Source organism: Betta splendens, chromosome 4, assembly GCF_900634795.4.
Source record: "Betta splendens chromosome 4, fBetSpl5.4, whole genome shotgun sequence".
NCBI lineage: Eukaryota > Metazoa > Chordata > Actinopteri > Anabantiformes > Osphronemidae > Betta > Betta splendens.
The window spans coordinates 14,276,132-14,298,732 of NC_040884.2; the positions used below are offsets into that span (position 1 = coordinate 14,276,132).

The 22,601-nt window shown below is 46.7% G+C and overlaps 4 protein-coding genes across 6 annotated transcripts; 2 read left to right on the forward strand and 2 right to left on the reverse strand.

Moving 5' to 3' along the window:
• Window positions 1-112: 112 nt before the first annotated feature.
• On the reverse strand, window positions 113-5,996 carry frrs1b (ferric-chelate reductase 1b). Of its 3 annotated transcripts, XM_055508128.1 has the most exons (17): window positions 5,904-5,996; window positions 5,543-5,596; window positions 5,125-5,326; window positions 4,894-5,045; window positions 4,418-4,512; window positions 4,236-4,338; window positions 3,942-4,130; window positions 3,713-3,811; window positions 3,437-3,575; window positions 3,052-3,165; window positions 2,843-2,958; window positions 2,655-2,741; window positions 1,421-1,518; window positions 1,250-1,308; window positions 883-1,026; window positions 456-547; window positions 113-354 (listed from the first exon to the last, which is right to left on the reverse strand). In XM_055508128.1, exons 3-17 carry the CDS (start codon window positions 5,315-5,317, stop codon window positions 262-264), a joined length of 1,773 nt encoding a protein of 590 aa, XP_055364103.1. In that variant the 5' UTR covers window positions 5,318-5,326; window positions 5,543-5,596; window positions 5,904-5,996; the 3' UTR covers window positions 113-261. The 3 variants fall into 3 exon arrangements, with proteins under 3 accessions (XP_055364103.1, XP_029002278.1, XP_055364102.1); XM_029146445.3 differs by lacking the exon at window positions 5,543-5,596 and having other exon boundaries at window positions 5,904-5,994; XM_055508127.1 differs by lacking the exon at window positions 5,904-5,996 and having other exon boundaries at window positions 5,543-5,623.
• On the forward strand, window positions 5,508-10,152 carry LOC114853277 (CBY1-interacting BAR domain-containing protein 2-like). Its single transcript, XM_055508130.1, has 10 exons — window positions 5,508-5,628; window positions 6,430-7,097; window positions 7,228-7,462; window positions 7,545-7,613; window positions 7,980-8,081; window positions 8,322-8,327; window positions 8,410-8,514; window positions 8,604-8,717; window positions 9,253-9,450; window positions 9,552-10,152. The coding sequence occupies exons 2-10, from the start codon at window positions 7,078-7,080 to the stop codon at window positions 9,711-9,713; spliced, it is 1,011 nt and encodes a 336-aa protein (XP_055364105.1). The 5' UTR covers window positions 5,508-5,628; window positions 6,430-7,077; the 3' UTR covers window positions 9,714-10,152.
• Window positions 10,153-13,221: 3,069 nt separating this feature from the next.
• ppp1r17 (protein phosphatase 1 regulatory subunit 17) lies at window positions 13,222-15,127 on the forward strand. The gene is made up of 4 exons (XM_029148645.3): window positions 13,222-13,368; window positions 13,749-13,829; window positions 14,029-14,187; window positions 14,729-15,127. Exons 2-4 carry the CDS (start codon window positions 13,760-13,762, stop codon window positions 14,794-14,796), a joined length of 297 nt encoding a protein of 98 aa, XP_029004478.1. The 5' UTR covers window positions 13,222-13,368; window positions 13,749-13,759; the 3' UTR covers window positions 14,797-15,127.
• pde1ca (phosphodiesterase 1C, calmodulin-dependent a) lies at window positions 14,627-21,512 on the reverse strand. Its single transcript, XM_029148644.3, has 17 exons — window positions 20,977-21,512; window positions 19,859-19,909; window positions 19,609-19,768; window positions 19,387-19,500; window positions 19,091-19,273; window positions 18,534-18,600; window positions 18,333-18,449; window positions 18,051-18,191; window positions 17,385-17,485; window positions 17,141-17,269; window positions 16,967-17,068; window positions 16,732-16,852; window positions 16,569-16,650; window positions 16,343-16,463; window positions 16,101-16,264; window positions 15,753-16,019; window positions 14,627-15,684 (listed from the first exon to the last, which is right to left on the reverse strand). Exons 1-17 carry the CDS (start codon window positions 21,410-21,412, stop codon window positions 15,527-15,529), a joined length of 2,514 nt encoding a protein of 837 aa, XP_029004477.1. The 5' UTR covers window positions 21,413-21,512; the 3' UTR covers window positions 14,627-15,526.
• Window positions 21,513-22,601: the final 1,089 nt, after the last annotated feature.

Genomic DNA, 22,601 nt, shown 5'->3' on the forward strand with positions numbered 1-22,601 from the left:
TCATGTGGAAATCATAATCTCATAGTGACAGATTCAAAGCAATGGCACATTCCATTTTTTTGTAATTATCTAATATCCATTTAGATTTTTAATGAAATCGCAGAGACCAAACTCACAAAGTGCTACTTTCTTTTTAATTCTTCACTTTCTGAATTATACATATAACATAGCTACATTATAGAAAGATATAGATAATACATAAGCCATATGCATTAAAAGTAGCATCATGCTTGAATACCAAGAATTTAAAATATTTAATAATTATAGGCCTTCGATGGCTTTTATAAATGCAGCCAGGAACGCTGTATTTCCCACTATAAACATCACCAGCACCGTCTTCTTGACACGTGAGATCTAAAAGAAAACGCATTTAAGATAGGATGGAAGATTTAAAGATGTAATAATAAATAAAGCTTGTCAGGAAGCAGAGGGTGATTTGCGGTTTCATGCCTCACCCCTCGGTGCTGCTGCCTCTCTGGCTGCGCAGACAGAATCTGCTCTTTGTCTTCACTATCGTTTCCTGTGGAGGTGAGGTTTAGTCTAGGTACTGTGAAGACAAAAATACAGATAATAGGTCATTTTCAATATTTATATTATTTATTTAAAGATATAAAAAAACATTATTTCATTAAACTCTACTTCATGATAAAATCTTGTTGTCAACGACTAATGGAGGTGGGGATGCTTTCAGGCCATTTAGCATTTTCATTCACTCACAGACACATAATTACACCCACCTCTGATAAAGACACACACACAACAATAGCTTTTAACTTTAGTCATAACGTGCTGGAGAAGAACAATTTTTACGTTCATCCAAACACATTTCGTGTGCGCCTCCTTTCCCGGCGCGCCAACATCCGGCGATGTTTGCTTTAGTACCTCTACTTCTGAGCGTGCAGGAGTGGATGAGCAGCAGCATGTCCGACAGCACGATCCACAAGAGCCAGGCAGCCAGAACCACGGGAGACCAGGGGCTGGGCAGCAGCAAGGCCTGCTGAGCAGCACCCAGGAACAAGCACACCACTGGAGGGGAGAGAGCAACAATCAAATGCACTGTATGTCTAATTCTAGGGTCATCGACTGTGTCTTTGGTCCATTGGGAGTCACAGACAGACTGTAATAAGGTTTCATATCAGGGGTTGACAGAAGAATTATACATCACGAAGGAATGATTTTTATAGAACTGACTCAACAATGTAATACATTTTCAGTCCAAAATCCTTTAATGTGTGTTTACTGCTCGTACCAGCGAGGATCTGAGCAGCAGTGCCGGCCCCAAAGTGCAGCCAGTTGAAGACGATCCTCCTGCAGACGCAAACGGACACAGCGTTCGGTGCAGTAGAGCTGAAATCCACTCATTCGAGAGAGCGCCGAGCAGGCGTAGGTAGCGTTATTAAAATGTGGCTGGAGGTCTTACCTGGGGGACTCGGGGGCTGGTCGGAGGCTCGCCATGATTGGCTGGATGACGCACAGAGCCATTACAGCGCAGCCTATGTAGGGGTGAGAGCCCGCACGCTACGGGAGAGAGAGGGGAACGCGTAAAGAAGCACTACCAGCACGCGTTCTGATGGAACAGGAACAAAAGTACAGTAAATCTGTGCAAGGGCTATTCTGCATCTCGTGGCATTTTCAAACTCGAAAGCAAGTCAAAGCCGTTTGACCTCAAATGACGTATAAGCTGAAGAAGAAAAAACTGTTTTTAGACCCAGTGAAGTGTTAAAAGCTCAGACTCAGCATGAGGCCAAGCAGCAGGTGGGACCTGAATGTCACACCGTAACAGGAGATCTGTGCTCACTCCTGTGGCCACGAGGCCCTAACCAACGCGCTTGGTACAAAATAAACACCCCGATGGCGCTCGGTGGCAGTTCCTGATTTCGTGGTGCTGGATTCAGTCCGGAAGGTGCCACAGGGGACGATAGACACGTAGAGGCCACTGCAAAACACAGCAGGTCGGCCTGATGGTGGCAGGGATTAGTTATTAAACTGTTAAATTTAACCTGGAACCACTCACACATTTAAAAAAAAATCCCCAGGAACAAAATCCTCTGGACAAAAACTTTAAAACCAGAGCTGATAATTATCAAAGAATCATCACTACAGCTAAAACCCAGCAGCCTTTATATAAGAGTATCTCCTCTTTGTGCTGTTTTCAACATGTGATGCTAATGTCTGATCCCTGCGAGGACAGAGACTAATGACAAGCTGTTAGACGTGACCTTTAGCGCAGACTCCTCAGAGTTTCATGCAGTTTTCTTGTTACACACGTGGATAATGAGGAGCCACATGCCGGCGCATCGAACACAGGCTCATCGCGCTCACAATCAGGCGGCGCAGCCGGTGGGAAAAGAAGCGTCCGACAGATGAATCCCGCCTGTCCAGAACGCTCGCTCTCTGCGGTGAGTCAGGACGAACAAACGCCCGGGCGGATTCCACGCTGTGTCACCGGCGCCGCAGAACAGCGTGTGATCAATGCAGCTGAGTCACTCGCACGCCTCACGGGGCCACGGGCCTGTTCATCAACCACCAAAAAACCCTGCTCCAGAGAGCCACAGATCTGCTGGTCAGAGATCTGAGGCTCCGTGGACCGGACCCAGCGAGACAGATGGAGAGACAGGTGGACCGACACGGAGGGGGTGCGACCGCACACTTACTTTACTCCAGCCCCTCCTGTATATGAAAGGCAGAGCGGAGGCTGCAGCAGTTAGGAGCACAGCCAACACCATCACGGTCCGATGCACCTGCAGAGAGGAGGAGACACAAGTGGGGCTGTTTAGGGTGAAGATTAGTGATCTGAAAGACATTTTAGGGCCTTATTCGAGGTGTAAGTGTAAGAGCTCGCCTGAAACCAGGGCCTGTGTCCCAGCAGCGTCGCCTCAGGCCACGAGTCTTTGTAGTGGCGAGCGATGAAGACGGCTGCGCTCACCATCCACATCCAGGCAGTGAGCATCAGCACACCTGCGACGCAGGAACACAGGTTCTTCTCCACATTCAGATGGACACTCGTGGTAAAAACCAGAGGTGTTGATCAGGAAATGTTTGAGAACCAACCGTGGAACTTGATCAGAGCGGGTGAACGGGATCCACTCAGATCCTCTGCGTGTCCGGTGATCACAGTCCGACCGGTGGAGATGAGAGGCTGTCGGTGGTGTCTGTGGATTAAACCTGACAACACACAACATTTATTTACGTGTTTTCCATTCAGTAGTTTAACAGGAAGCGACGTACGCTATTCTCGGGCACGTGACTCATGTAAGCGGGAATGAGTCATCAGAAAGAAACACACATGACCGGAGGTGTGAACAACTGAGAGCCACCTCAGTCCCATTCAGGGGTTTGTGCTCACACCAAGCAGACACCAGCTGATCCACAGCGACGGGGCTCAACAGAGCATCGTGCTGCCGTGCAGCTGGCATCAGGCCACGCAATAACTCACCTTGGTCAGATTTGCCGTGAGCCAGAAACAGGAAGTAGCTCTGGTTCAAGCCGAAGCGATTGGGTAGGATGGTGTTTCTATGGAAACGACACTGGATGACCCCATCAGCCAGCCTCCAAGCCTTACCCCACAGAGCATCCTGCAGCAGACAAGTCAAGTCAGAGGATCACCGTTCTCATTCACATCCACTGTCACTGATGATGATGATGATGATGATGATGATGATGATGATGATGATGATGATGATGATGATGATGATGATGATGTTTGCCGTACCTCTTTTGCCACTTCAGGGTGTTTTCTTCCAGTGACATAAGCGGCGCTGATGGTAACTCTGTCGCCATCGTTCACACACAGGTAGACGTCGTCATTCCCCTAAACGGATAGAAACATGTACTTACATTACTCACACACTAATGTAAGTAATGACTCAATGAAAGTCTGTCTGTGCAACAAATGGGTTCGATTCATCCAGTAATCAACACCGTGCCATCCAGGTCCCCACCATCCATTTGTCCAGCGACAGGGCGAAGGACACGTAGCCTTCGGCGGGTCCGCTGAGCTCAAACATCACACTCTGCCCTGCTTCATCCGCGGCGAAGGACAGAAAGAAGCAGCGTGGGTCTGACTCCGGCTCACAGCCCACTGGGTCCCTGAGGCAGGACCTGCTGTGGCCGCACCCCGCTGAGCTAAACTGAGGAGGAGAAACAGGACCAAGAGGAAAGACGGCCTTCGCCCTGACTCTGGCAGAAGACGGAGCGTACATGTACAGATGCATAGTGATCCCTCAGACACTGACCGGCGTGGGCGGGGCAGAGGGGCTGGGGGCTGGGCCACTCAGGGCCACCACAGGGCCAGCCATCCTCACCCAGTACTCCTTATACTTATGCACCACCGTCGCACTGCAACACACAGATTAGAGGCTCCAATCACCACGAGGAGTCATGGGAGCTGCGCAGGTGAAGTCTGTCACACGCTCACAGGAACTGGACCCGTTGTGGAGGGCTCTCCGGCGACTGCCACACAGCTTGGATGTGAGTCTTCTTCGCGCTACTGGTGTGGCTCAGCCCAGATCCCTGCAGATGACAGGACCCACACCATTAGGAGGCCGTTTACGCTTAGTCAGCAAAGGCTTATTTTCATGCCGTTGTTCCTAAACCACAGGGATCCAGGACGGTGTCCCACACAGGTGACGTCATTCCCACGTGACTCCGTGCGGCTCAGACGGCGTCTTTTGAGCTTTTTAAGGATTATGACGCGACTTTGTTGTTGCACTGATGTAATTACAGCTCTGGATGTACGTATTATCATGAATTTAAACATGGCACAACAGCTAATTAAAAAAAGGCACAGTCTCTAATAAAAGGTCTGCGTCTGTTTGGTTTTGTTTGAACTCAAACGCACTGAATACTTTCCCTTCTCACTGTACAGATGAGATCGGATGAACTGCTGTCTACCTGAGGCTGGGCGCACTGCAGCGCCTGGGAGAGATGAGGGTCAGTGGGGTGGAACACTCCCCCAGCTGGGAAGTCTAATCTACCCGCGTCCCGGGCTTCCATCAGAAACCCCTTGAAGAACGTGGAGGTGGACGAGGCCACTTGCAAAGATACTGCACATCAGCAAGAAGAGGAAAGAGCGATGAGAAGCAACAGGACGGGCGGCGGTGGAGTAAATGGCTCGCTGCGTACCCGTGATGTTGTCTCCGGGCCTGAAGGTGGGCTTGTCCACGGTGATGATGTAAGGAGGAGGCCGCGGGCTGGGCTCGTAGCCGTGCTGCGGCACCATGTCTCCGCAGGCCGGGTACACTTTGCCGTTGCTGTAGCCTGTGAGCGGGGCCACGCACGCAGCCAAGGCCGCCAGCAGGAAGCACCGGCACCGCATCGCTGCTTCCTGCAGCACAAGGAGGGGAGGAACAACGGATCTGCTAACGAGAACTAGCTAATGATTAATTACAGCTAGCATGGGAAGAGAAAAGCCTTTAAGTTGATGCGCTACAAACAAACAGGAAGTCACTATTGGCGTCCAACGTGCAGCTGACTCACTGTCAACAGGACCGGTTGGTGACAAACTGTCACCGGCTCATGTGTTAACACCAGAGCAACAAACCTTATCAATGCACCGCAGGAGGCCAAGGCGCTCACGGAGATAACAAATCAGAAACTGAAAAGAAATGGAGTAACTCAGCATTGAAAGTGAGGCAAATACAGTAAATATCTTTCAAACTAGTTCTTTAAATTTAAAAGTAAAATACTCAGAATGTTGTTTCCACATAAAAATAGAAAAAAAAAAATTTAGGAGACGCGTCACAATGTCAAGTATCTAAAGGTGTCTTGTTTTTGTGTACAGTATATGAAGTTCACTGAGCTGTTGTTTTGTTGCTTTCTTCTTCTTGCCGGTTATAAAACTAAGTGTTACTTTAGGAGAGCAGTGAATTTTGTGTTGAAGTGTGAAATTTGTGTTCACCTACCTTAACCTTGCCCCGGCTGAGCCTCCGTGTGTGCGTGAGTATGCGTCTGTGTGCAGTCGTGCGGCCCTTAAGAGGACAGGGCCTGTGATGCCTTTACTTACCAAGACAGAAAATCGTACATGTGAACTCTCAGCTGGAAAATACATCCCTTAACTAACCTGTGGTTGAATGATGGATTTACTGACCAACTAAAAAGCCCACAGCCCATTCCTCAGGCTAAAACAGCAGAATATTTTTACAAATGTGTTATATTTCATGTTGTTCCCAGAGCTTTTGACTTTTACTTGAATTGAGCTCATCACAGCTGAGAACAGAACAGCTACTACTTGTGCATGGACATCAAGACCAATTTTAATTTGTCTAAAGCAGCGAGACTTTAAACCACACACACACACACGCACACACACACACACGCACACACACACGCGCACACACACACACACACACACACACACACACACACACACACACACACACACACACACACACACACACACACACAGCTAATAACATGTTTATGTTTAAGTTCACCTTCACAGACGGGTTGGAATCGCACGCGCCAACAAGAGAAATGCAGGTCAGTGTAAACACGTGGGAAGCAGGTCAGGAGTCAGGTAACTTCTCAGGTGACCTATGGAGGTGCGGCAAATTAGTTAACAGGTGAGTAATGAAGTGGTCAAGAACAATGAAGATATCACTATAAAATAGCCTATACTGAACACAAACAGACTCGCTTCATCTTTGGAAATGTATCTTACTCTTGATTGAAGTAGGGCGATTAAGTTGTCACTAAAGTCAAGATAGACATTTACTAATTATACTAATTACTGTATACTATAGTATATACTATATTAGTACTAGTACTAGTACAAGTACTAATATAGTATACTGTAGTATAGTAGTAATGGCATTGTTGCCATTTCCCTATTTTTCTCAGCTTTACTGTACATGTCATGAGATCTCTTGCATGCACTAAGTAGGTTTCAGCCTTTTTAACTGTGCAGCACCCGGGCAGACTCTGCTGCCATCATGTGGCCAACACCACCACTCACTGCTCTTTCAAACACCACAAGGCGTCTGTTGCTGGTGTCCCCGTGGCAACGCTCTCCTGTTACCTGGTGCAGGTGGCTGAACAGCTGAGGCAAACAACAGCGCGCAGGACAGCGGAACAAACATGAACAGCCTCTTCTCCAGGTAGGAGACAGAACGTTTGCTTTTATATAATCGAAAGAAAACACGCTGAGGCTGTTTCCCATGGGAGACAGACAGCAGCTGGGGAGCCGGCTGTGTCCCGTCAGGAGTCTGTGTGGTTCTCCTCCAACAGGGATCTCCAGGTGAAAACCATTGAGCAGACTCTGAAAAATGCTGAGAAGTACATGGGTGAGATCTGCTTCCTGCTGGCGTCCTACACCAGGAAGACAGCCAAGCTCAGAGACAAGGCAGACCTGCTGGTGGTGCAGCTGTTTGACCTCTCCAGCAAGGAGGACCCCGAGCTCCAGCTGGGCCTGAAGAACCTGGCGGAGGACCTGGCCATGGTTCAGGACTACAGGCAGGCTCAGGTGGGGGACAGTGCCCTGTGATCCTCCTCCATGGCTTTAACAGCTGCTCGTTGGACTCGTGATCAACTCCTTGTTGTTGCAGGTCGAGAGACTGGAGACGAGAGTCGTTGCTCCATTGAAGGCTTATGGAGACATAGTGAAGACTAAAAGGGTGAGTTTGATAATGATGCTGTTGTGGAGTGTGAATATCTAGTGCTGTCCAAGGTGAGCTGATCCATGTTATGTTTGTGCTTAGATCTTTAGGTCTGCTTAATTATGTATTATAGTGATGTAGGTCACAGGATGAAGAGGATAAAGTTACTGACCCATTTAAATTGAGGTCAAGCAACAGATCGACAGAACTGATGATATTTAACATATATTATTTTTCATTGGTTAAACCAGTCAATCATTAAAGCTACATGTACAACACTCGCCAGCTGTTTTATGATGAGCACATGCTCTAATGTGATGTTTTGTGGACATCCTATCTACTGAAATATTAGATTTTTAACATGCTTTGTGGGTCCACCTTTAGGCCGATCTAAAGATATTAAGCACTGACCTGAACCGAGAGTTGAAGGAGCTGCAGAAACTGGAGAGACTCAGACTGAGAAACCCGGCAGATCGACAAAGCATCGTATCCTTGACTTTCAACACAAAGACATAATTAAACTTATCTTACACTACAAACTAATGATGTTCAGAAGCAGTAACAGATGTTTCCAGATGTGACCAACTTCTCAGCGACTTTATTGATACAAAGAATATTTAGATTAGATTGTTGTTAGATTGTTGTTTTATACAGTACATTATCATTGTCATGTTAAAATTTCTACACAAAAACCTTGAAGAATAATTTCTTGACGCTACCTTTCAGTCTCAGGTAACTTCATGATCATCACAGTATTGCAGTCACATAAACAGAAGGTGAGGTATGAAGCTTTGTTCACCCTGTTAACTGACAGGCAGAGGTAAATGTCCAGAAGTCCTCCAACAACGCCCAGCGCAGCATCAGGCAGCTGGAGGACAGCATCACAGACTTCCAGAGACAGAAGCTGGACGACATCAAAGTCAGTCCTGCTGAAAGCGTCCCGATGACGCCACAGTTTCAGTGCAGTGTATGAGTGTGCGACTGATCCCTGCTTTGTGTTATTGCTAGGCCATTTTCTCAGACTTCATCACAGTGGAGATGCTCTTCCATGCTAAGGCGCTTGAGGTCTACACGCACACTTACCACAACCTGGAGGCGATGAACATTCAGAAGGATCTGGAGGTACAGTGCTTTACAGCCGATACCACTCTGATGTACAGGTACCTGGTCATAGAAGATCTGTCAGTTCTTTGAAGATGGAGAGAAAGTAATGAACCAAAAGTAACTAAATCTATATAATGGTGTCTGCTGTCTTGCTGAATACAATAGCATGATGCAATTCTAGCATAGAACTCCAACCATAGTAACGGAAATAGTTTTTTAAACTACAATGTACAGTATCCATGCATTCACTTTTATGGTGCATTGTTGCTCCACATGGTGCTATCCATCGTTCTACCACTGGAAGGCGCTACACAGCCTGTTTACTGTGCACTGGACACATGTATGTATATGATTAAACACTGACTTGGAAAGAGCTTTACATCAGTGTGTGTGAAGCGTGTATGAATCTTTTTCTGACCTGTTACAGTGAGTGTCTGTTTGTATTGATTTATTTCTTCTCTTTTTAATGTAGTAATTCTGTGTATCAGTTGACGTAAGGTCGTAATCTGTCAGTCAGTCTCACAGCTCGCTGGCTATGAACCTGTCTCCATAGCTGTTCTGTAGCCGGATCAGGACGTCTGACTCTGGGCTGGACGCAGCTCTGAGCAGACACTCGTCTCCTCTCGTCAACCGCTATCCCAGTCCTGTTCTTGCGTCCCCTAAAAGCCAAAGCCTCAGGTCGACGCTGGTCTCCACCGCAGGGCACAATCACAGGCTTCAGCTCAGCCAGTACCCAGTCACAACCACCAGAGTGAGTCCTGATGTGACTCTCCCCAGTCCCTTACCATCTGTTTTAAGGGAACAGCCATCACTACAGTGAACCTAACCATTATCACCTTGTGTCACCTGCAGCCACATAGCGTCTTACAGCGCCAGAGAGGGATGGAGAAGGAGGAAGAAGAGGAAGAGGAGGAAGAGGAAGAGATGTATGAGTCAGAGAGAGAGGAGAGCCAGCAAAATGGCAGACAGTCTTATGCTGCTCAATATGTCCAGATGCGCAGATGGCAAAAGTAGCAGCCAGAGTAGAAACACAACCATAAGCTCTACTGCTGCATGTTATAGTGCTGTGACTTCAACAATTAACATATAGTTGGTGTATCTTGTGTAGTATCTTCATTGCAACATTAACATTATACTGGGCTGTATAAACACAATGCACACATAGAAAATTAAGTTTAATATAGTGATAACTTATCTGCCCTGCACAAGTTTTATCTTATTATATTTTATACTCTATTGATTTTAGCCAGTAACATAACAGTTAAGAGGTACGACTAGATAAGACTAACTTCTTCCTATTACATTCAAGCACGTTCTTTGAGCATGTACTATGTAAACATTTTCTTGTATATGTGTGAAATTATGTGTGTTGGTATATCAAATGTTTTTACATGTTTGAAAGAATAAATAAAAAAATAGAACAGTTCAATACAATACACATCCCCTGAAGCTGTTCAAGGAACTAATTACCAATATCCAAAAACGCACGTTCCAAAATTGTTATATTGAAAAAACATTGGGCTTGACCAAAACAATGGTAGGTAGTATCTAAAAATGAAGGGACACTCAGATTCCTTCATATTTTCTATGTAGAGATATGATCATTTATTCCTTTGCAAAAGCCCCATGAGACATTTTAGAGGATTGTTTGCCATGTGTCCACAGGCTACAACTAGTGCTTCCTGGTTTTCTCTGTATCTGCCCCAGCAATGGTCAGGCTGAGGGGGGGCGGAGTCAAACTGAGAAGGAGGAGAAAACTGGTTTGTCTGCCATTGTTTTCCCCGCATATGCGCACAGCACTAATATTTAATATTTATAGTTTTCTTAATAAAAATACAGCGGTGATTAGTACGAAGCTGCCCACAGCCTAGAGCCGAAAGCGGGCATCCTGTGGCTGGCTTATTGTTTTAACTTGCGCTGTGAAGTTTAAGTAAAGTTGTGAGCTGCTGCTTGTCGTGTTTTGAACTCCTGGGATTAGTGTTAGCTTACAATGCTAACATTAGCATGTACATCAAACGCACTGTTAAAATAAAAAGCAATATTCGAACATTTGTCTGTAAATTGGAGGAGTAACGCTAAGTGCAAACACACGCCCCGCCGTCGATGACTCAGGTGGGTTCAATCTCTGAAGCTCAGGAGATTCATTAGAACGCAATGCATTCTGGGTCTCGTAGGATATGCTCATTTTCATCCGCAACACGTTACTGCTGTTATCCTGTTCTCTCTGGACATAGACCATTAATAATGTTAAATGTTGTTACACATGTTTTAAACTGTGTTATAAAAAAATTTTAACACAACTTGCTTTTCAGCGAACTATCTCTTTAAAGATCAGCACCACAACGCTTCTCTTCTATTCCTTAAGCAACTTTTCACTCTCTAGAATCTGTTCCAACTCCTATGAAGGGATCACCCAAAAGGACCCACACTATACTACTGTACATACTGTCTGTATGCATAGTGAAAAACCCTGTACACCTGGTATTTCACCCTTAATTATTAAACATTCAAATGTAATAGACAACAGTTTCTTTGTTTATTTGCTCATGGGTCAGAAAAAAACTTCCTTCTTTGATTCTTTTCTTAACCACTGACCGGTTATACTCCTTACTTAATTCCTGGCCATAGAATAAGCAACGTTCAAGGATCACTGGGAGTTTTTAGCGTTCCCACTGAGACAGCTCCTCTTTGTATTACAGTTAATAAATAGGCAAAACAGATTAAATATTGATAAAACACTGCATATAATAAATATTACAGATGATCAATAGTTGCATTCATTATGTAACCTAGAAAACTAACCTCAAATTATCTACGAAACCTTTCTGCATAATTTAAGTCATGGACAGTGTTTGTTTTAAGCTGTTCAGAAGCAGCAGTGAGCTGTGACGTGTGCGCCGTTCAATGAGTCACGATGCTTATTCTAAGTGTGTGTTTGTTGCCTCTTAGAACAGGCCCCATATTAGCATATAAATATCTCATTTACATGTGGAGCTTGTTGAGCTTTCTCTTTATTCTGTCCACTTTTCTGCATTTGTTTGCATGGTTTGCTGTTAATTCAATATAATTCAGAAACAAGATTGTTGAGATGTAGATGTTTGTGCGTTCTCAGTTTTGTAAAACCTAAATTTAAAAAATTCAATAAAAAGATCAATATAGCTACATCAGCTTTTATATTATATACTATAGGTCTTTTGTTAGCTAGTAGTATCTACATTCTAGCTTCCTTAATCCAGCAAAGGAAAGGTTATTATGTACATTTATGATGAAAATTTTTAATTGAAGTGTTTGCCCCTTTTCAGATCAGTAAAATCATCTCACAACCCAAAAGACACAAAGAAAGAAATTAAAGGAGGGGGATTATTTTCAGAAGGAGCCAGAATCCACATAATACTGGAGGGTAATTAGCTGCATGTGAGAGAATTTCTATTGCAGTAACTGTAAGAAGTCTGAGAATGCTTTTTGATGTGCTTTGCAGTTCTCTCTGGATGAGCTGGAGGAGATGATGCTGTGTCTGCAGCAGTTCTGCTCCGTTCTCAGCAACATGGAGGAGCAGCTGTCTGAAGACCAGGCTGCAGTGTACAGCGCTCTCTCTGACCACGACAGGTACACATGCTCCTCTACCAAGCTCACGCTGCTTAGATTAGAATTCATTTATCGCACATCTCCTTTTTAGAAATCAAAGTTTTGCTCCTGCTATTTTTCTGTTTGCCTGTGTGAGTTAGGGTCCTGGTGGTTTTAATATCTCATCATCATCATCATCATCATCATCATCATCATCATCATCATCATCATCATCATCAAGTGTTTTCCCCTCTCTAAGGAGAACAGAGCCTTGTTTTTTTCGGTTACTGTATATTCCATCTTCATCACCACTGTGTAATCATCTGAGTGCAACAACCTAACTCTTCCCTCCATGTTTGTCATGGGTAGGACTGATGTTCCCTCTTCAAGCAGGATTAGGTTCGAATCAGTACTGTATATTGTAGACCTTGTTTGCCTATCAGATCACTGGACGTTTTGATGACAGCCTGCCTGTCCTCACAGATGGAGACGAGGACCTGATCAAATTCCAAACTGTTGCCAGCAACACAGAAACTATTCCAATTCCAAGCCTGGCAATATTCCTAATTATTTGGTCTGGAATGATGTTGTCTGGAAGGCTACCAGACTAAAGTCCTTTGTCATATTTGATTGCAGCATCGAGTAAAGCTCATCTGCCATAAAAAATGAGGTAAAAACATGGGTTTACTCCCATGCATAATGTCTCTCATAATAAATAGGCTTCAGAAATGGGAAAAAGATGTAAACTGCATTGGTTCAATATTTAATGTTAATCAGTGGAATGGCTGTAAATGTCTAAACAATAGTTATAATAACAATAATAAAGGTTAAAGGTTAAAAATAAAGGTTAAAATAAATAAAGCTTAAAATTCAGATACTGTATGTAAAAATAACATGTTAAAAGACCTTCAAGGGAGATGATTAACATTTAATGATATTCAGCAGTAGTCAAGCGTCTGGGGGAGGATGAGGAAGAGGTGGTGGGGGCGAGTGAGGTGGGGGTGGTCTATGTAGCATGTACTGGACGCAGAGGATGCTCCACCTCCAGCCTTCATAACCCAGAGCCAGGCTGCTGCAGCGTCTGTGAGCGACTGCTGAGACTGAGGTAAGTCCATGCTAAGATTCTTTGTTTTTTAACCTGGATGTTTGGTTCTTTTGTTGTTTGCACTGTATGTCACCTTCAACCAATAACCTTTATTCTCATTATTATTCTCATCTCAAGTTTAACTACAGCCGCAGTTTCATTGTTTCGGTTTATTTGAATGCGACAGTTTATTTAATAGATGTGTGAAATAATGAGATTGTCTTTGAGTCTCAGAGACACACACACAGGAAGTGTTTGATTCTCCTGCTAGTGCCACAGGGTCTAATCATAAATAATAGAGTGTGTGTGTGTGTGTGTGTGTGTGTGTGTGTGTGTGTGTGTGTGTGTGTGTGTGTGTGTGTGTGTGTGTGTGTGTGTGTGTGTGTGTGTTATGTGATCAGGGGTCTCAGAGATGACGACTGACTGTATGAGGTCAACCCCGGACAATGAACATCGACTGATGACACAGGAGAACAATCACTGTAAGCATTTGATTTAAAAACAGAGACAAAAATGTTATCGTGTCTTTACATGTTTTCAGCACAAAGTTTCAAAGGCGAATTCTAATTGAAACTTTGTGTTATTGTATCATTGATTGACGTCTTTTCTTGTGACATGTCGCCTAAATGGAGTGCGGTGCAGCTGGTTGACAATAGAACGGCTTGTGTGGCTTTGTAACAGACCAGGGGACGCTGGAGAGCCTGGTGGACAGGAAGTCAGACATGGAGGACGATGAAGACAAGGAGAAGAAGGTTTGTGCAGAGAGTTGCGAGGGCGACCACCTGAAGAAACCTCGAAGAAAGGACACGCCCATCCTCCACTGTCCTCCACATATACCAGGTTATTAAGAGAACACTCACACATACAGTTTCCTTTTCAAACTTTATCTGCTCCTGGTCAATGACCTTTGACCTTTTTAGAGCAACCACTTTGCGAATATGTACACTGTGTTGGATCTGACCTTAAATTGGCAGATGCTCCATGCATTAAGGTTCATTCAGCTTCCCTGTCAGATGACTGTTGTAAAGCTGCTGATGTAAGTAAATGATGAATTTTAACTAAGAGCCATGACATTTAAACATGTGACTATTAAATTGTAAAGTGTTAATTTAATTTTAACTTAGACTTACTGAGCAACATAGTAGGTTCATAGGCTTGATAAAGTAAAGCGCGTCATCTAGTGGCCAAATCAATTATAACACATTTCTGTCAATGTAAACCTTATGTAATAAATGACATAATAGCAGTAGTTACTACATGTAAATTGACCACAGACACGTTCATTCACTGCTTTAGCTTTAATGACTCGGTGTTTTTTCTCAGTGCATTTTATAACAACTCCAGCTGGTTTCAGCTCCACTTGTGTTTTCGTTCTCTGTAGGTGTGAGGCTGCTCAAGGCAGAGAAGCAGATGGTTCACTTAGAGGATGATGAGAAGGAGGACGTTTAACTACCATTTCTCCGTCAGTAATGTTGTTTACATCCGGCTGCATTAAATGTTTATTCATTAGTTTTGCCAGTGTGTGTGTGATACTCGCTGCAGGATGTGTTGAGTTCATTAGAGACTGTATTAAAATGGATTGTGACTGGTTGAGACATTGTACAGTATATGTTCAGGTTACATATCAGCATCCTAACAAAACTAGTTTCTTTAAACACACTATGGTAGAATAGAGGCAAGGAAGCGAAGATTTACATAGAGAGTCAAAGAGAATTGAGGAACTTACAGTAAATCCAGGACATTTTAATCAGAACCTAAGATATTAAAGCTATAAAATTGACATTCAGTGACTCACAGTTTTTTATTCTCGGTGCTTCAGCTCCATTTCAGTCTGCACCACTCGCCGTAGGGATTTAGTCAACATTCATACAACTACAACGTAAATACTGAGGGCTGGGACAGCAGCAGGAGACCAAGCAGTAAAAACAACAGGACAGTAAAATATCCACTACGATCAATATTTCATTAGTGGATTTAAAAAAAAAAAAAGATTCACTAAACAAAGAGAATGTTGGAACCATGACAATAGTAAAGGGGAGGCGTCACTAGTAACGGCTATGTAGCAAAAGTGACCTGTACAATATTAAAATTATAATCAGCTAGAAAATGTGGCTGCAAAATGCAAATATACACAAAAGACATTTATGGTGACGTCGCACCCATGGCTTCTACTCTAAGGTCACTTCCGCCGACGCAGGGAGATGCGCTGCAGCCTCCTCACTCTTCCCCTGGCATCAATAGGCCGCATCTCCGTGACCTTTGACCTCACCAGCCGGTAGTAGCCCGCACAGTAGCTGGGCCTCTTGCAGTAGCTGATCAGAGGGAAGTCATGCTGGTCTGTGGAGACAGCAAGCGTTAGCGGAGGGACGACTCTCATGGGCATTCGTGGCTTTGGTGACAGGTACCGTGTGGCCGCTGGCGCTGCTCCGCTTGCTCCGCGTGCTCCTCGGGATTCTTTTTACCCGTTTCCTGTCGGTCTGAGTCGCACGGAGACCCCGCAGCTCCTCTTGGATCCCCGTCTCCTTCCTCTGCTTTCGGCGGCTGCCGTAGCCTCCGCTGCTCCACCTCTTTCTTCGCCCCCTCGTCCGTTTTCACCCCCTCCCGCCGCGTGTCGACGGCCGCCCGTGGCTTCTTCCCCTCTTCGGCCTCGTCACTGGTCTTTTTGTCCACGTCTGCCAGCAGAGGCGAGCCATAACATGCAATAACACCATCAGCACACAGACCACAGCCTGGTACAAGCTGACTGCCTCTACCTTTATCTGCCTGGTCCTTCCACAAGTCCCTGTTGTGATGAATCTCCTGGTTCCAAGTGACCTTGAAGCTCTTAAAGTCCACCATGGTCAGACAGCAGCTGCCCTCAGACGCTGGACTCTTCAGGCTGGAAAGCTTCCCATCACTCCCACAGATGCTGTTGACACTGTTGACTCAACACAAATCAACTATAAACACCACCTGGTATCTGGCTTGTGTCGACCCGTGTCCGGCGTGTGCTCACCTTGCGCGCCTCACGCCCGTCAGTCCGGACTGAGAAGCCTCTTCAATCAGCGGCGTCACTATCTTCTCAATCATTTCCGTCATCACGGTGAACGTTGGCTCCACAATGAAGTCAATAAACCCTGCAGAACGACAGCGTCAGACCTCCACCTTGTTAAAAGTAGATATTCTGATGAACACTTGAATATACCAATAACAGGAGCTGTACTAGTTCTAGTGCATCCTACCGATCTGGGACTGGGCCACCATGGTGGACTTGCGGTCACAGAGAGGGGAGAACGGTAGACCCAGCTCCGCTTCTTTATCACCCTGAAAACAACACAGACCAACATGAGACATCCAGCGCCGTTATCGGGGGCCGGACAAACGCGACGCAGAGCCGCCGTCCACCTGTTGGAAGAACTCCTCCAACAAGGACGCGGTCCAGCGGTGATGGAGGCCCCAGCGCTTGGCGGGGTGGCTGATGTCGGCCGTGTGCAGCAGCAGCGACAGGGCCTTGGGCTTGTCGATCCTGCAAGAAGAGGAAACCCGATCTCCGTGAGGCCCTTGGCAGCCGCCGTGTTTTTGTGAGAGCATTGAGGTTCATACAAATTGTACGACTGTTCGATCCGTCATTCCGACTCACTCGTCCGGCTGCTGCAACAGGCTTTTCATGGCTTTGATCTGCTGGAAGTGACAGGACATGTCAGTGGCCAGCACCATCTCCACCACCAGCGTCCGCAGCTCCCTGAGGGACGGATGAAGAACCAGTCAGATACTGAACAAGCACGTCCATGTGGTCATGTGTTCGCGCTCTCACCTCCAGTCTTCTTTGGGAAGATTCACGAGGATGTTCATCTCATCGTCCCCCTGTAGAAGGCGATAGGCAGCGCTGACGTGGTGGTTCTCCAGAACGGCTCGGTCGTTGTACAGCATGGCCGCCTCTGACCTGCAGGCGACACACGCCTGATGTTTCTGCCGCTTTCTGGAGTTTGTGATATTCAGCTGATTCGTGTTTGTTTTGGTTTTTTTAAACGCCACAAAGAACGCTGGCCGACAGGTACCTGGTCTGGATGTGGAAGTTGTTGGTGGTCCCTGTGTGTTCAAAGTCATGGATGGCAGCTGCAAAGATGACGGCAAAGATCTCCAAATCACTTAGCCAGTGCTGAGAGACACAGATGAGACCCGTCACTCATCGGGGCTTCACCAATTACTCTAATTGTTCTTACACAGAAATATAACTATAACTAAACTATACGCAACCTTTGTTCCAGCCGTAGCATGAACCCTGCATGACCCCCAGGTAGTGACCCACTAACACCAGCTGCCGTCACTCTGACCATTAGGCTCATCCTCTTCCTGCCAAACACCCGTGTTTCCGATCGTAATCAGGACAGAGCATCAGAGCAGCCACTGCAGACGCGCTCTCAGACGATATGCTGCTTGGTTCCAGTTTCTAGTATCACAAAGCTGGCTTTTATTCAGGGACCTGTAGATCACCATGGTAACTCCCCTGCTTTGCAACAGGTTACCTTCAGAGGCTCAGATTAATGTTTCTGCTTCTTCTGCTGGAGGTTTTGGACTGCAGTGGTCAGCGCTGACCCCAGTTGACCCAGACCCAAGCAGTCGGGCCTTTCAGGTAACTCTTTATTACCCATTGGTGACATTGGTGGTATCTACTGTATGAACTAGGCCTGTGATGGACTGGAATCCTGCCTCTAGCAGCTCACCACCATGCCAGTCTTGAGGAGCAGGTAGTGGATGGTCTGTGCGACGTCGGCAGCATGCATGAGGTTGTGGTAGGGGTTCTTGTATTTGCTGTAGCCCACCTCCAAAGAATCCAAGAAGGACAGGAGAGCAGAGACCGGGACCTGATACCCAGACAACAAAAACAGATCTTTTCCTACAACATAACAACCATTATCATCAGATCTGCCTTGATAGAATCAACATGATATAACATCAAACATAGAACATGATCCTCCGTCACAGACTTTAAGGTTTAACTTTACCTTGAAACGATTGATCAGGTCGTATCGGGTCAGAAGCTCATAGAAGACAAACTTCAGAGCGTGGTCTCCGCTGGCCTCGTTCAGCGCGAACACATCGAAAGACCACATGTTCATGTTCTAGAGCAGAAACACGTGAGCTCCGTTACCGCACGGCGCGACTGCAGCGAAGGGCAACACGCGGACAGACACAAACAGGAATACCTTGAGCACAGTGATGACATTTGGGGGATAAGTGAAACCGACCGTGTTGGAGGTTCGTCTGTATATCCTGCCGCAGACAGAACACACGGACACACACACAGACACACACATTTCACAACACAATGTCAAAACAAAGACTACTGCATGGTGAGAACATTTCTAAATAGGAGAATAAACCCTTTGCACAACCTTGCAATAATTCACATGGGAAATTATGTATTAGCTAAAGGATTTAGCTACAGTAGCAGTAGATAACAGTAAAACAATAGAAGTCCTGTGACACAAATAGCCCAGCACTACAGTATATAACACACAGCAACACAATCACAGCAGAAGATTCAACAACACAGACAGCTGTTTGTTTCCAAGCAGTCACCATTAGCCGCATGTCCTCCATTCTAATTGAAGTCTGCTCGGGCTGGTAGTTAGAGCTCATCAGTGCAGAGAGGCCTCTTACTCACGCACGGCACAGACAAATGGGGACTTCACGACCTGCACGGAGCACACGGACCCCCACGACCCAACACAGGCAGAACAGGAGGCACAGGAGGCCCAACCTCTCCACGAAGATGCCGGCCTGCACCGCGTGGACGATGCTGCGGAAGCGCGGCTTGTCGTCGCCGCGGCGCAGCATCAGGGCCCTCTGCCGCGTGAAGGTGGAGGCCAGCCAATCACGGACCTCCGACGGCACCGTGTCCGACTGGATGTCGCTCAGCTCGTCCTCCGGCTGCGCCAGCCGCCTGGACAGAGGCGAGGCTCAATCACTCAGTACAGTAAACAGGGTATGGGTTCATCGCTTCGTCTTTTCTCAGCTGTTGAATGGGGACTTTGACATAAGCCGGAGGCTTCTTGCCTGTTTTCCTCAAAGTATAGATTTTCAAGGACCGAAGCAGCGAACTCCAGGTTTTTCTTCAGGTCCGCCACCGAGGCTTCTCCCTTCTCCAGCTGCCTAACAAGACACCGCAATCTAAAAACACACACAGGATCAGCATCATTCTGGAGGTAGAGACGAATGCAGGTATGTGCTGGTGATTCATTCCTAACGCTACGCGTCACAGTGCTTTGCTGGTGGGACCTTATGGCAGTTTTCTCCATGGCGTCGGGCGCGTCGGGGTTCGGCAGCGCGTCGGCCAGGACCTCCTCCGGAGCGCGGGGGTCGACGCCCACTCCTCTGCGGTCGGCGACGCCGGCGCCGGCGCTCGCGGCCGTGCAGAGTGCATTCTGGGACTGAGAGCCTGAGCAGGTCCCCACACGAACAAACACACTTTGCTCACCTCATCCCATCTCATTATCACAGGCGTCGCGTTGAAAGCTGCTGAACTCACGTGCTATGCGGGCGGACGGGCGAAGGTTGTTCCCTCCAGCCTCGTTGGCAACTGCACGGATAACAAGTTCAGTGATAAAAGACTCCTAAACCACGTGGGTTTCACAAACTGAAGTCCTTGTCTGTATTACCTGTACTGACAGAGGCCACTTCATTAGCAATAATGACTCCCTGAGCTCAGCACCCTAACAACTGGCAGCGCACACACACACACACACACTCATTTATCTGCACCAGTCAAAATGATGTCACAGTCATTTCCGATCGCTCCTTGTTCCCATAGAGACAGCAACCTGTAAATACACTGTAAAACGACAGGCCCTTCTGCTCGGCCGCTGATGTGAGCAGAGGCACGAACCTGATCCGCGCTGATGTGTTCCTGTGAACGTTTATTCCAGTAGTTCTTTTGATGAGCAAGAAAAGGAGGGAGCCACAGATTTGAGCGTACAGTAAATGTAGTGATCATCAAGTTCGATGTTATTGTGACGCCCATGCTTTTCACGCAGCTGTTGCTTCAATCTACTTGAGACCCACGAGGCCTTGACTCCACTGATGCCCTGCTGTGTGCATCCTGTTACGTTCAGACGTCCACTTAAGTAAGTGTCTGATCCGCTGAGCTGCTCCCAAAGCCACTGCAGCGCGTACAAACACATTTTTGAACGTGGGGTCTTGGAGAATGGAACAGGAAGTCGCTGGTGCGGTGGTGAATAAACCAGAGGAAGCAGCCGGCCGAGAAATGAATAGATTACAGCAACTGGCCGAGCGCATTAACGGCGGCTGGGCTCTGATTGTTGGGCCAGAGCTCCAAATCGTCATGATGCTGCCTGTTAGGCTGAGTCCAGGACAACCACATCTGCAGGTCGTCCAGCTGGAACAAAGCCGTGCAACACATTGTCGAGGATGAACCAGTTCAACTAGGAAACCAGCTCCACCGATCAATTTTATGATGGGAACATGTAACACAACCACCACCCGCCATTCAAATATAATAAACCTTAAGTAAAGCACACACACACACACACACACACACACACACACACACACACACGCACACACGCACACACGCACACACACACACACACACACACACAAAGGCTGCACTGTACAGGAGGGTCTCACCGATGGTGAAGCTGAAGCCATCGATGCTGAAAGTGGCGCTCCGGCACTTTTTAAATCCCTGCTTCCTAAACGCACCTTCTGTCATCGTGGCTGCCGACGCGCGCCCCTCCGCTCCGTGTCTGTCAGTGGCCGGGCGTCGGAAGGAGCGCAGCGCCGTTTCCTCGGAGAGGACTGAACCCGGAGGCTGCTCTGCCCCCCTCCTCCTCCTCCTCCTCCTCCTTCTACCCCCGAGCGGCTGTAACCCTGGCAGTGCTCGTGGTCCCGCCGGAGACTGGAGGCGCTGCCGAGCGCTCAGCACTCGCGTTCGGGAAGAATGCCGGCCTCCTCCCCCTCCTCCCCCTCCTCCTCCCGGCTCTTCATCCCTCAAGGCCACTGTGATCCTGCAGGCGTGCTCACAAAAGCGGCTCCCTCGCTCCGTCTCTCCTGCTGCCGTCATTCACAGCGGTCGAGTGTCTCTTTTTTCCCCCGTGAGCTGTTTTATGGCCATCTTTACTTCTACCCTAAAGCTGGTTGATGTGTCTCCTCCTCCTCCTCCTTCACGGCCTTCTACCTCTCCCCCTCTCTCCCCCTCCCTCCCTTCAGTTCAGTTTCCCCCCATGTCAGCTCTGTGAATATTTATGTTTATACATCATGTGCCTTTGGACATGATGTAGCGTTATCAGCTTGTAATGTTAAACATCTGAAGATTCATTGGTGCAATGAGTACAGTACATACTCCACCTTTACTGTACATCCATCCATCTTGTCCTCGGAAGAGTTGTTGTGGGATGTGTGTGTGTGTGTGTGTGTGTGTGTGTGTGTGTGTGTGTGTGTGTGTGTGTGTGTGTGTGTGTGTGTGTCCTCTGATCAGAGCTACAGACTACATCTGATGTCAATAAAGGTGTCATATGAGTGACAGTGACATTTGCAGGGATGTTTTTTTCTGTTGTCAAGGCTCATGAGCTGCTTTCGTACTGTACTGTGTGTTGGTTTGTGCACAGATTGTGTACGCATGCTTTTGTGTGTGTAACGCTCCGCCAACGCGTCTGAGCTCCTCAGCAGAGATGTGAAACGTGAAGGTGACACCAGGACAAACAGAGACTAAAATCTTCTTCCTACTGTACTGTGTATTTGTTTGAAATTCACATAATAATGTTTTTAAACAAAGATACGTACTGTAGATCCACCATTAGTGCTGTTATTCTCGTTCCCATAGCGACTGTGTTTTACCAAATGTGCAGTGGCCTATTACAGATGGGACTGCATTAATAGACTGTCAGGATAAAGGGTGGTGTCCTCTGTCTTGAATCCTGGCTGCTTTCAGAAAAATGTATTTTGAAACCAAGAGCCTTTCACACTGAGAAATTATGCTGCAATAGCAAGAATATGGAAATTAAAGATGTAATTTTAAAGTGAGTGTGATGGTGATAAACAATTCAATCAAATCATGCCTGGTTGAAACACAATAGAAAAGCCTTGGCTCCTTGGATCCCTTCAGCTCAGCTTAGGGTCACTGGGGCCCAATGATCACTGCGGAGATCAATATTTATATGGAGCTAAGGAGCATATGGAGGCATCGTTTACAGAAGAAGCAGCAGCGGCGGCTGGTTTTCATTGTGCTAATACCTGCATTTTCTTTCAAATGA

Excerpts from the sequence above, each read along its gene's own strand:
- frrs1b (XM_055508127.1), bottom strand. The coding sequence starts at position 5,623 with ATGCTGAGTTACTCCATTTCTTTTCAGTTTCTGATTTGTTATCTCCGT. Across the intron at positions 5,046-5,124 it reads GCCCGGAGACAACATCACGG|TATCTTTGCAAGTGGCCTCG; the intron begins GTACGCAGCGAG and ends GCTGATGTGCAG. Across the intron at positions 4,339-4,417 it reads CCACAACGGGTCCAGTTCCT|TGCGACGGTGGTGCATAAGT; the intron begins GTGAGCGTGTGA and ends TGTGTGTTGCAG.
- ppp1r17 (XM_029148645.3), top strand. The coding sequence starts at position 13,760 with ATGACGACTGACTGTATGAGGTCAACCCCGGACAATGAACATCGACTG. Across the intron at positions 13,830-14,028 it reads GACACAGGAGAACAATCACT|ACCAGGGGACGCTGGAGAGC; the intron begins GTAAGCATTTGA and ends GCTTTGTAACAG. Across the intron at positions 14,188-14,728 it reads CTGTCCTCCACATATACCAG|GTGTGAGGCTGCTCAAGGCA; the intron begins GTTATTAAGAGA and ends CGTTCTCTGTAG.
- pde1ca (XM_029148644.3), bottom strand. The coding sequence starts at position 21,412 with ATGACGGCAGCAGGAGAGACGGAGCGAGGGAGCCGCTTTTGTGAGCAC. Across the intron at positions 18,450-18,533 it reads ATGTCATCACTGTGCTCAAG|AACATGAACATGTGGTCTTT; the intron begins GTATTCCTGTTT and ends TTTCTGCTCTAG. Across the intron at positions 16,265-16,342 it reads ACGGGCGTGAGGCGCGCAAG|TGTCAACAGCATCTGTGGGA; the intron begins GTGAGCACACGC and ends TTGAGTCAACAG.
- LOC114853277 (XM_055508130.1), top strand. The coding sequence starts at position 7,078 with ATGAACAGCCTCTTCTCCAG. Across the intron at positions 7,463-7,544 it reads AGGACTACAGGCAGGCTCAG|GTCGAGAGACTGGAGACGAG; the intron begins GTGGGGGACAGT and ends TTGTTGTTGCAG. Across the intron at positions 9,451-9,551 it reads ACCCAGTCACAACCACCAGA|CCACATAGCGTCTTACAGCG; the intron begins GTGAGTCCTGAT and ends TGTCACCTGCAG.